Source organism: Hypoxylon fragiforme, assembly GCF_022984875.1.
Source record: "Hypoxylon fragiforme strain CBS 206.31 chromosome Unknown GGS25scaffold_1, whole genome shotgun sequence".
Lineage (NCBI taxonomy): Eukaryota > Fungi > Ascomycota > Sordariomycetes > Xylariales > Hypoxylaceae > Hypoxylon > Hypoxylon fragiforme.
The window spans coordinates 2,803,745-2,814,628 of record NW_026054756.1 but is presented as its reverse complement, the minus strand read 5'-3'; the positions used below and the strand labels follow the sequence as shown (position 1 = coordinate 2,814,628).

Genomic DNA, 10,884 nt, shown 5'->3' with positions numbered 1-10,884 from the left:
CGTTTAACTATTTAACTTGAATGCTAATCCCAAAATACAGAAGTCATCCGTCACTACCCTAGGGTAGACACCTGGTCACTCGGAAGCCTAGCCACTCCTAGCATATACACCGCTGCTTAGTCATTATTGGCAAGCCCGGTATATACTAGTAGTTATATCGGCATCAGTATCTTTCCCATATTCTGATGTGCACATGTGGATAGACGGTTTTGCAAAGTCCTCGTCTACAGGGCTGCGCAGTGCGGGAAAAGCTGCGCTTTCCTTTGTCTCCCTTTGGGCTATCTCATATTATCACATGCCTTGCTATGTGATTCGTCCAAATCCATATCATCGATAGGCAGGGGCTAACTCAAATGCCACTTTGCCTTGCACGGTGCATCATACTAAATAATCAGGCCACTCATTGTATTCAGCCCTTGGAGCAGCGATGCCAGCACCCCCGCTAGCAATCGGCCGGGTTTACCGAAGCCAAGGCCGAGGCCGACACTACATCACTGCCGCCCGTTTAGCCGAAAGTCTCCGTAGCTGGCTCCGAAATGAGTAGACATTGTTCAGCGACATGCTTTCAATCTTGTATGCCCAGAAGATAGTTAGAATATTATCATATGAAGACTTCGTTCTATACTAGGGATAGAAGTGATTCGTTACTCATTATAGATCAAGCATATCACGGACGAGCCCATGTCTTGCCTCACCATTAGGTAGTTAGGGTGTAAGCACACATTATATCAAAAATGAGAGCGATAATTTGAAGGAACCCCCTATTAGCCTATTAACACCAAAATATTAACATATAACTAGCCCCTATATTGTAAGTTGAAGTCCTCACAGGATAACTACATGTTTTGCCAGAAGACAATTTTTACGTATGATTTCTACCCTACAGTGTAAGTTAATTGATGTCGATTATACTTGAACACAAGTTAAACATTAAATCATGAGCGAAGTGAAAATGTATGTGGCAAAGGAGCCTTAGAAATATATTGGATGTAACTACTAATCTCATAAAAAGGTTGTTATTTCGTGTGGTGTTATTATCTAATATCAAAGGCCGTAATAGGTAACATATTCATATTGGTAGTAGTCTCGTCTGTTTGTTTGGTAAATTGTAGACTTGTGCGAGACCATTTGTATGTAATCTGGTAACCTCTTTTATGTCTTCAAGGTTCTTATATGTCTATGTCTATCTACATTGTATCTACTCTTACTACATAATATGATTTGCAAGCTCGGCTCAACATTAAATATTTTCGGATAACAAAACGATACAGGTTCATGTTATACGTAGCTGGTAGGTTCCTTGAGTAGATACTTTGGAAGTTGCGATAGAATAATACTAGACGGCGGCCGCCGCTGTGCATAGTGATTCACTGGGTGACTTGAAATAGGTGAGTACCTAACTAGGGTACATAAGAGGTACCGAACGTGGCACCCTTAGGGGAACACATCGTGACTTCCTTCTATTACGCCTTGCCCAGCAGCCTTTCCAGTCATCTTAGGTATGATAGCCCCTTCCTGGTCCTTCGCAAGGCAAGCACGACGCAACAATTGTCTCGACACGTATCCAGAACCTGGCACGAGACCACTTTCCTTTCATCCCATTACCTTCTGTTTCTTTCCTGCTCCTCTTTTCCTGTCGTTTAATCTCATAATCACCCTTTCTCCTTCGTCCACATCTATTCACTTCTACACACTGGCGATTCTCCCAAGAACGCCGCCATATTCAATCTCTATTCATTACCACCCAACCACTATCACGCCAAATCTATTAACAATGGCTGTCCTGACAAAAGTCTTCGTTTCCGTTCTGCTAGCCATGAGCCAGGGAACTGCGATGGCCGCAGCAATCCAAGCTCCCGAGATTCAAGCAGTTCCCGAGAAGTCATCCATTCAGGTACCTACTTCGGTTCATCATGTCCATTCGGTTACTTACAGCGTCGTCGATATCTCTGGCCCTGCGAGCTCTGGCGCCTCCTTGTCCACTGTGCACTTGGGTTCATCTGACCAAATTCAGGTTGCTCAGGGAGTTACTCTTACCACCACTGCTTCGTCTGAATCACATTCTCGTCCCCTGATTTATGCCCGAGACGACAAGAATCAATCATCCCAATCATCCCAGGTCACACCACATGGCTATGGCCCTATCCAGACTGCCACTCCTGTGGACATTTCCAGTTTCGTAAAACTAGGACGCTCAGGTGTAGACCAGGACAGTGATGATATCAAGGTATTCCGACGAGACGACTATGATGGCTACGGATATGGCTCTGGTCCCGGCTCAACTCCCACAATAGACGGTGGATATGGTAGCCCAAGTGAGCCGACTGCTCTGCCTCCTGGCGGATACGGCGACCCAGCTCCCCCGGCAGTCGAGAAGCCAACCATTGTCACGGTGCCTGACCCAGTTACTGTGATTGTCACTCTGAGCATCCCTACAACTTCATCCACCTTCGAAATCACCTCCACGGTCATTCCATCAGTTGTAACTGTTACTGTCACAAGCACACCAGTTCCACAGGCGGTTGTGCACAATGCGACACAAACTGTCATGGTTTCCAAGTCAACAACGCTCCATCCTTCCATCGTCACAGTTTACACCACGTCGACCAATGCCCAGCAGTCAGTCACGCCCACCGAGAAATCAGTTACTACCCCTAGCACTGAAGGATATGTCTATACAACAGTTACCAGTGGGTCCTCTGTATCACATACAAGCTCCAACACCGTTGTGATAATGCAGACACCGACTGGACATGCTCCACCAAAGCCAATTACGGACACAAATGATGGTGATTCTAACCTTAAGATGAACCTACATCTCTTGGTCATGGCTGCTATATTTGCGACGATGGGGCCCTCGATGTCTCATCTGGTCTCCGGAACCGCGTTGCTCATGCATTCGAACTATCTTGAAGATCTCCGAAATGCTAAAGCAGCTAAGGAGGCCGAGAACTCTACTGGAAGTAGCAGTGATGGCAAGGAGAAGAAGCCAGAGGTAGATGAGTCGCCCAATGGACATGAAGGCCCAGAGTCCGCTATACATGAATGTTGTTGCCACCAAGCTCCTAAGAACGTCACGCCAATCGAATCGAAAGCGACAGACAAGAAAGAGAAACCGTTCTCCCTAATCTCTAGTCTTATATACAGTCAAAAGCTACCGACGAGCCAATGGAAGCTTGGTTGGTCAGAGAACCGCCATGTTGTCAAGGTAAACCAGAAGTTGGACCAGTTCCCCTTGGGGCTGCGATTCAAACAAGCCCCCCAGGCACAGATTTCACCTCAGGGCATTTCCCATGATGGAAAATACTGATAATATCATCGGTATACAATTTCGGAAGGAAAATACGTGATACTAGGAGGAAAAGGCTATAATGAGTCGAGATTTCTTGGGAGCTGAACCAGATTGCTTGGCAGCATTGCCTGCTGCATATTAGGGTTGTTTGCCACTGTTACTTGTTGAGATGAATGCCTTTACTTGCTAACTTAGTTTATGCAAGATCCTTAAGATCTCCATGTGTATGCACTGCACTAATGAATCCATACATTGATTTGATAATCTGAAAAAGTCTCATGCCTCTAGACTTGAGTGAAAAGACCCAGGCGGGGACTATACATGGAATTGCACATAGGTAGGTACTGATTCGCTTTTAAGGGGCATTCCGGGTTAATGTGATCAGATACCCATTAGTAGTAGGAGCCAGAATCCCACTGCCATTCATGGTCTGCTCATATTGGCTCTTTCTAGTCTATCTTGTCCTATGAATTGGTATTTAGGCAGGCAGGCAGGCAGGCAGTAGGTATGCATGTAGCCGGCGTACACTGCACAACTTATACAGAGGTACTTTCTAGCCGTATCGTTTATCACCTGCATGTGTCTCTCTCCCTATATATGTACTACATAGGTAGGTAGGTAGAATACCATGTACATGTAGTACCACCACCTTTTATACCTAGTATTGTTTAGGTAGGTATACACCACGTTGTATGTTAGCCTCTTGGCCTCCTCCCCTTTATGTGTATGGCGTTCTCTCTAAGCTCTAAGTAGTATCATATCATATCATGTACAGCGAGTAGTAGATACATGCATTAAGGCAATGTAGACAGACAGGTAGGTAGGTAGGCATTCATTCATGGATTCATTGTGTAGTGTAGGTACCTAGGTGAGGGTATTAAAATAGGTATATAGGTACATATGGGTACGTACTAAGGTATGTACCCCTTTTCATCTCCTTCTTGCTTGCCTGCCTGATCTCTGTTTGCTTGTTTGCTTCGTCCATATATAGGTTCAATGCTCATTTTGAACACTTAGGTAGGTAGAGATCAACAATGAGTCTTGCCATCACTTCGCCTCGCCTTGCTCAGTCTCACGTGGGTAACATTATCTTTCATATTAACATAGGTAGGTAAGGGAGTTGATCTCTACAAGAGCAACAAATCTCCATTACTGCCGACTCCCTGTGCAGGCTGGAATACCTGCTGCGGCGCATACTGGTTGACGACGTACGAGGCCTCGTTGCCGCCACCACCGAACGATGCTTCGCCCGCGTCGTGGATACCCATGGCCGCCATCTGCTGGCTACCTATGCCTGCGAAGTACGCGTCGGCGTCGTTGAAAGCGTTGGACATGTCAGGGTTGGCATTGCCCTGCGCCTGAGCCTGCGCTTCGTTGGGATTTAGGATGGTGGGTTGACCACCCATGCCGAGCATACTAAGGCTCTTCTGGGCTTCAAATGCTGGTAGGTTGGCGGAGGTAGGGAGCAGGTGTTTTTGTAGAGCCGGGGAATCGGGCAGGCGCCGGGGACGCGCGCTGCGGAACACGGTCTGCACAGGCTTGAGATAAATCGTAGCGAGGGTGCCGACGTTCAGACACATTTCCTCGAGAGTAATGGGATCGAGTTTCTCGGACTCGGCTGTGATGGGGGGTTTCTCCCCCATGACCATCTGCTTGGCAACATTCATGTCTGTACTAAGGAGCCGCCAGTACATATAGGCGCGGTCTCGGAGGTCCGGGTTATCGGTCTCTTCCGTTGCCCACTTTAGCACTTTTGGCACCAGATCCTGTCCCTTGGTAGGGCGTTGAATGAAGAGCTTCACCGTTGCGGTCAGTAGTGCTAGTTGAACTTCTACCGGTTCTTCTGCGAAAGAGTATAGAAAGTCTTCCAGCAAGACATCGCTGTTCTCTATACGTGATGCATATTGCCCAATAACCCACACCATTGCGGCTTTCGCCTCCGGCTCATCGAGCGAGTCAAGATGTTCACATAGCGTGCCAATAATAGATTCGTACTGGTTGGGGTATTTTCTGAATATATTGCGGATAACCACAGTGGCTTCCTGAACGATGTATGGAACCTTTGTTGCAACTAGTTCTAGGAGCAGGTTAATGCACCGTCTTGCCGCCGGCTCAATCTTAATGGCCAGCTTGCCGATGGCGCGCACTGCTTTGCGAACGAAGTGTACGTCGACTTCTGTTGCGTATTCTCTTAGCTCAGTTAATACCTCGTCAATGTTCTTTTCATTAGCGAGCATGAATATCAACTCGAGCTTCGTTACTTTGACATATATGGGGTCGTTGTATTTGCAGAAGAAGACGCGAATATCGTTTCGCAGAACATCCGGCCTTCTCTGCAGTATGAGCAGCGCATTTCGCAGAGCGAGATACTGAACCTCTGGCCCTTTTGCCAACAACGTTACGAGTGGTGGAGATAACTTCCGACATAACGCTGAAATTTGCTTCTCGTCTGCGATGTAGTTCATCAGATACAGGATCACTCGGATACATGTTAGGACGACTGAAGAATTCGAGTGTGATAGTCGTGGTGATATACGCTCAGCAAGCAGTGTGGCTTCACTTGTCTCTTGGGGAACATAGGACATTAGGGCTTCGAGGATATAGGTTTGACCCCATCTACTGCAAGTTAGTCACGGATAATGGTTGAAGAGATTTCGCCAACGAAACGGGTGGCTACGAACTCAGAGCAGTCAGGCAATATGGCTACCATCTTGGAGGCATTGCTATAGTCGATAGTGAGTTTAATAGAATCACTGCGCTCCCAAATGTCCATCAGTCCCGCCAACGCGCTTGCCACGACCGTGGGGTTGTCGTCTCTCAGAAGTTGATTCAGTCTATCTATCAAGTCGGACTGCTCTACCATGTATTTGTCATGGTCGTACAACTTCGCGACGCAGAAAGCGGCCGTCTTTCGCACATAGGGGTCGGAGTCTCGAAGTAAACGTTTAACAAGGGGAACGGTAGCCTCGACAAATTCTTTGACATGAACGTACGACATCGTTCGAAGAGCAAGAGCTCTGACTAGGGGATTCGAATCTTCCATGTCCTGCGCAAAAGTTAACAAACAAGCAATACGATAGAATAGGCCCCAACTGTCGCAATACTTACATGCTGCAAAAAAGGTATCGCTTTTACGGCGATTTCGGGGCGCATTCTCGAATAGTTCACTAGGAACAAGAAACACCTAAACCATGCTTATTAGCATTGTCTTCCCAAAGATTGATTCCTAAGTTGTCTTGGGCGTACATCTTCTTGATCTCCAGACTTTGGATATGCATGCAACCAATTATGTCGGGAAAAAGGGAAACCATCTCGTTGTTGCTCATCGTCATATTGGCCACAATCTTCTTAAGGGCGATTTTCTTCTGGGTGAAGTTCTTATCCTTCTTGCCACCACTGTTCAACTCGAGTCGCAGCTCGGCGACCTTGCCCTGCATAGTCAATGGGCGTAAGCGATAATCCGGAGGTATATATGCGAGGAACATGGCTATTGAACGTGATAGAGAGGGTGTATAGGATCATAATGGGTTATGGCAACCCTGAGGGAGACGTTGGGCTAGAGAGAGCGTCTAAGATAATCGTAATCGTCAAGACAGTAAGGGAGATAATGTTTGCGGTGCTGTTTTGAATAGATAGATGCCTTAACCTGAAATACTAGGCACTGAAATGGAGACAGGGGTTGGACTGGCAGGGGGGGAAGAAAAGTAGCAAATTTGAACGGGCTTGGGGTAGAGAGAGAGATATGGGAAAAGACGGATATGATATATGAAGCGAGTGTAGTGTGTAGTAGGTAGACAACCAGATCAATGTCTTAGAAGGAAATGATGATGCGCTTACTCGAGCGAACAGCTTAGAGTCCCCTCCGCCCTGGGAGCTCGACATGTTGGTGGTTTGACGTTGACTTCTGCTCCTTCGTGTGCCGGAATTGCCTCTTTGGTGTCTCTCGACGTTTGTGCTGGTTGGCTAGCTAAGGAGAGGGATTCTTTAGTCGGATAGAATGCTCAGCCAAAGCATGCAAGTTCGGAATCCGAACAATCTACCCCTCACGCTGGGCTAGGAATGAGATTGATTGACTAAAGAGCACCAAGAGCACCTGAATCTTTCAAGACACCTATAGATGCAACCATCAATCATCCAATCGCAGGGGTCGACGACGGCGGAAGGACTATAGTTCGGTATTGGACGATGCGGTAGGCGGAAGCGGTCGAGTAGGAGATGATATGCGCCGAGTCTTGGCTCTTGATAGTTAATGGGAGCAACGCGTGAGCAATAACTAAATCGAATACACTATCTTTCTATGCTACCTAGGTGAGTAGAAGGAATAAATTGGTGCGAGTTGAGGTGACAACGGTATCCGTGTTTTTAAGACAGTAGGACGATGGATTAGGTAGTAGAGTTCCCTGTAGGAATTAATCAAGATACAACAATTGATGGAACATTAAGAAATACGGCGCAGTTAACGAAATAACTTAATAATAAGGTACATAACTACTATCCATGCATACATACAGTGTCATACACAGGTAATGCAGTGAGAAGCCCCTGAAGCAAGTAGCTAAAAGCAAGATACCAGATACGGATAAGCTTCTTAAGCTAGATTATGTAGCGCCACGATTAGGATGACGGAGAACTGCATAGTTCCATGTTATGTGTCCATGTTATGTGGGTCTTCTGTAGTACCTAGTAGTACATGTTCTGCTGGTACTACCGTCTGTACAACCTAGATAGTAAGCTTCAAACTTCAACCTTCAACTTTCAATTGCAAACCGCAAACCACAAAACACAAATCACAAACCTCAACAAGTACATAGGATTATAGAACAAATCTGAATATCCAACGAACGAAAATGTCCCTAAATAACTCTTCCGTCCCTAAATGGGTTCTTGATTTACAATCTCCCCCGGCGTCCAAATCGAAATCCGGCAGCATCCCCGATCCACCCGGTTACCCATCGCAATCCAGCGCATTATCAAAGGTACAGTTGCTCTATAACGGTCAAGTCGTATATAAAATCCTAACAAAATAACTAGAAACAAGCTTCCAAAGAAGCCAAGGTTCAACCCCGAAAGCAGCCGACACCCGAAGAAATGGACACGTTGAAGTTGAAGAAGGCCTGGGAGGTAGCCCTCGCACCTGTCAAGAACTTGCCTATGACTGCCATCATGATGTATATGTCAGGCAACTCGCTACAAATATTCAGCATTATGATGGTCTTCATGGCTTTCAAGAATCCTATAATGGGCATTATCGCGACAAATCAAGCGTTCGAGAGGTTCGAGAGTGAGACCAACAAAGGGAAGATAATACAGGCAAAGTTGGCCTATGTGGCCATGCAGATCGTAGCATTGGGGGTTGGATTATGGAAAATAAATGCTATGGGCCTATTACCGTCAGTCTCAATTCATCTCAACTCATCTACCCTAGGTGCTCGTAAGAATATGCTAACAGGTATATATAGAACCACAAGATCGGACTGGCTTGCTTGGGAAGCCCAGCGAGAGCCATTGGAACTTGCAGTCACTGCTTTATAAAATATGAAATTAGTAGTATTACATTAATCAGACAAACTGTCTCCTATCCTCAACATTTGTTGTACAGTCAAGCTTGAAATTCCCAACACTCCTAATCCTCAAAGATGCGGTCTACCTCGAACCGGATGTCGCGGCTGCTTCACTTATTGTTGTTTCATCTTTTGGTGAATTATTACTGGATGGCCTAACTTGTTCACCTCGAGCCTTGCATATGATAGATCTCACATTTTGGTACGGGTCGTCTATCATCGGCTGAGCAACCCAGCGTGCTAATGGGTCACTGCTGCCGGTTTGCGCTCCCCCCCAGCATCTCTTCTGCGTCTTGTCGTCCAGAGTATGTTGTTGATTCGCCCATGGACGATGCAGCGCTAGCATGCTCACATCCTCTCGAGCAGGCAGCCTTATCGCAGGAGAGCTATCTGGCTGTGAGTTCCCTTTGCTGTTATATCGACCTTCGGGGGGTTGTGTTCCCGCTTGCTACTCAAGTCATAAGCCATTGATCCCTAGAGCATAAGTGTCGGCGTTAATTAGGTACCTTTTGCTCCATGACGTGGTAAAGGATGGTCTCTGAATAGCATCAATGTCGCTTTACGTCTTGCACGGTATGTCTCGCTAGATCCGGAAATCTGCTGATATCGATCGCACTTGATCTACAAGAGTTGTCCACGATGGAACGGACATATTGTGCTGGTTATATAGGTGTGTACCCATGCCTCTCATCTAGGCCGTGCTATTCAATTTCGACTATGACGCTCCAAAGGCAACTGCCTCGAGAGGCACATAACCGCATCATCTATCATCATGTCCGGCCTGGTTTACCTTGTCGCTTATCCCAAGCCAACGCAAACTACGTTTTCCCAGAGCGCAATTGGCCCCCCCCCCACGCGATGCTTGTCTTGGGCGCTCTAGAATTTCACCGCTGCACAGAGCCAGGCGGGCTAGTATTCTGCAACATATGGATGGTTGCATATGCCATGTTACGGAGCAGACCGACTCGGCAGGAAATTAAGTGAACACCTGCCTGTGGAGTCCGACCTATTAGCGACTACGTACCGCGCCGTCGGTATAGACTCGTAACTATCAGTTGGCAACTTTTGCGTGGAATATCACTTGGGATCGATTGTTTACATAGTAGTAGTAGTGCTACATGGCCTGCATGGGGAGCGGTCTACCCACTGACGAATTACATGAGATACTCCCCTTTCTACACCATCTCGATACCGTCGAGGCTATGTACCTACCTAAGGTTTGCTACTTCGAAGCTGTCTTTGCGACCCAAACCCCCCCTTTCACAGCCGCACACCCCGAAGTTGCCGGGATTTGGGAGGTCCCTCTACGCATCTTCTTTTTACAGAAGCCACCTGCTTTTGGGGTGTTATCCATTAACCTAACCTAGTTATGTACGAAAGCCTCTTATGCGGTGGCACTTGAGACCGCGAACAGCCGTTGGCTAAATGCATACATCCATACATACATATCTAGCGTCTGTTTACCATTGAAGCTCTTAGCACCACACCACCCACCGATATCAGTTTCAGATCGCATGGGGTTGCCTTTTTTCCCCGTTATCGTTTTAACATACCTAAGTGCATTGATCATATGTAACCCCGAGAAAGATGCTTCCCTCCCTCCCATCGCCAACGACACGGGAGCTCCGTACTATATTGATACTACGCTCACCGCTTCTACCCACATTACCCAGGTACCTAGTAGGTATCGTCTGTAGCTGCTTTTCAGCCATGACGTGCTCGGCGCCATCTATACAATGCGCCACCCTCGTAGTACAGGGACATTACTATCTCCACGTCATGTGTTTTCCCGTGCCATTGTGCGGCTCTTTGCTTCGGGGTAGTAGGGCTGGGAACATGGTCCCCCTTCTGCGCTTGATTATACGCGTGGGTCCAATACTTACCAAAGGGACATCTTCCGTCCCCTGATCGAGCAGCCTGGATTATTGAAACTCGATCTATTAAGTGCATGACGGGAACGGGATAGTTGCTGCCTGCATGTTCGGCATGGAAACCCCAGTCCCCAGTCCCCAGTCCCCAATCACCCCCACA

General features: G+C 47.1%; 4 protein-coding genes across 4 annotated transcripts; 2 read left to right on the top strand and 2 right to left on the bottom strand.

Moving 5' to 3' along the window:
• Window positions 1-1,774: 1,774 nt before the first annotated feature.
• GGS25DRAFT_517129 (uncharacterized protein) lies at window positions 1,775-3,310 on the top strand (the record flags this gene model as incomplete). The annotated part of the gene is made up of 1 exon (XM_049263330.1): window positions 1,775-3,310. The coding sequence occupies one exon, from the start codon at window positions 1,775-1,777 to the stop codon at window positions 3,308-3,310; it is 1,536 nt and encodes a 511-aa protein (XP_049121619.1).
• A 485-nt stretch (window positions 3,311-3,795) lies between these two features.
• On the bottom strand, window positions 3,796-7,825 carry GGS25DRAFT_471131 (Adaptor protein complex beta subunit). Its single transcript, XM_049259306.1, has 5 exons — window positions 7,130-7,825; window positions 6,539-6,723; window positions 6,401-6,476; window positions 5,974-6,338; window positions 3,796-5,908 (listed from the first exon to the last, which is right to left on the bottom strand). Exons 1-5 carry the CDS (start codon window positions 7,172-7,174, stop codon window positions 4,420-4,422), a joined length of 2,160 nt encoding a protein of 719 aa, XP_049121618.1. The 5' UTR covers window positions 7,175-7,825; the 3' UTR covers window positions 3,796-4,419.
• A 314-nt stretch (window positions 7,826-8,139) lies between these two features.
• GGS25DRAFT_517127 (uncharacterized protein) lies at window positions 8,140-8,824 on the top strand (the record flags this gene model as incomplete). Its single annotated transcript, XM_049263329.1, has 3 exons — window positions 8,140-8,268; window positions 8,324-8,682; window positions 8,752-8,824. The coding sequence occupies 3 exons, from the start codon at window positions 8,140-8,142 to the stop codon at window positions 8,822-8,824; spliced, it is 561 nt and encodes a 186-aa protein (XP_049121617.1).
• Window positions 8,825-8,879: 55 nt separating this feature from the next.
• GGS25DRAFT_42858 (uncharacterized protein) lies at window positions 8,880-9,671 on the bottom strand. The gene is made up of 2 exons (XM_049258636.1): window positions 9,360-9,671; window positions 8,880-9,301 (listed from the first exon to the last, which is right to left on the bottom strand). The coding sequence occupies exons 1-2, from the start codon at window positions 9,369-9,371 to the stop codon at window positions 8,936-8,938; spliced, it is 378 nt and encodes a 125-aa protein (XP_049121616.1). The 5' UTR covers window positions 9,372-9,671; the 3' UTR covers window positions 8,880-8,935.
• Between the last annotated feature and the right edge of the window lie 1,213 nt (window positions 9,672-10,884).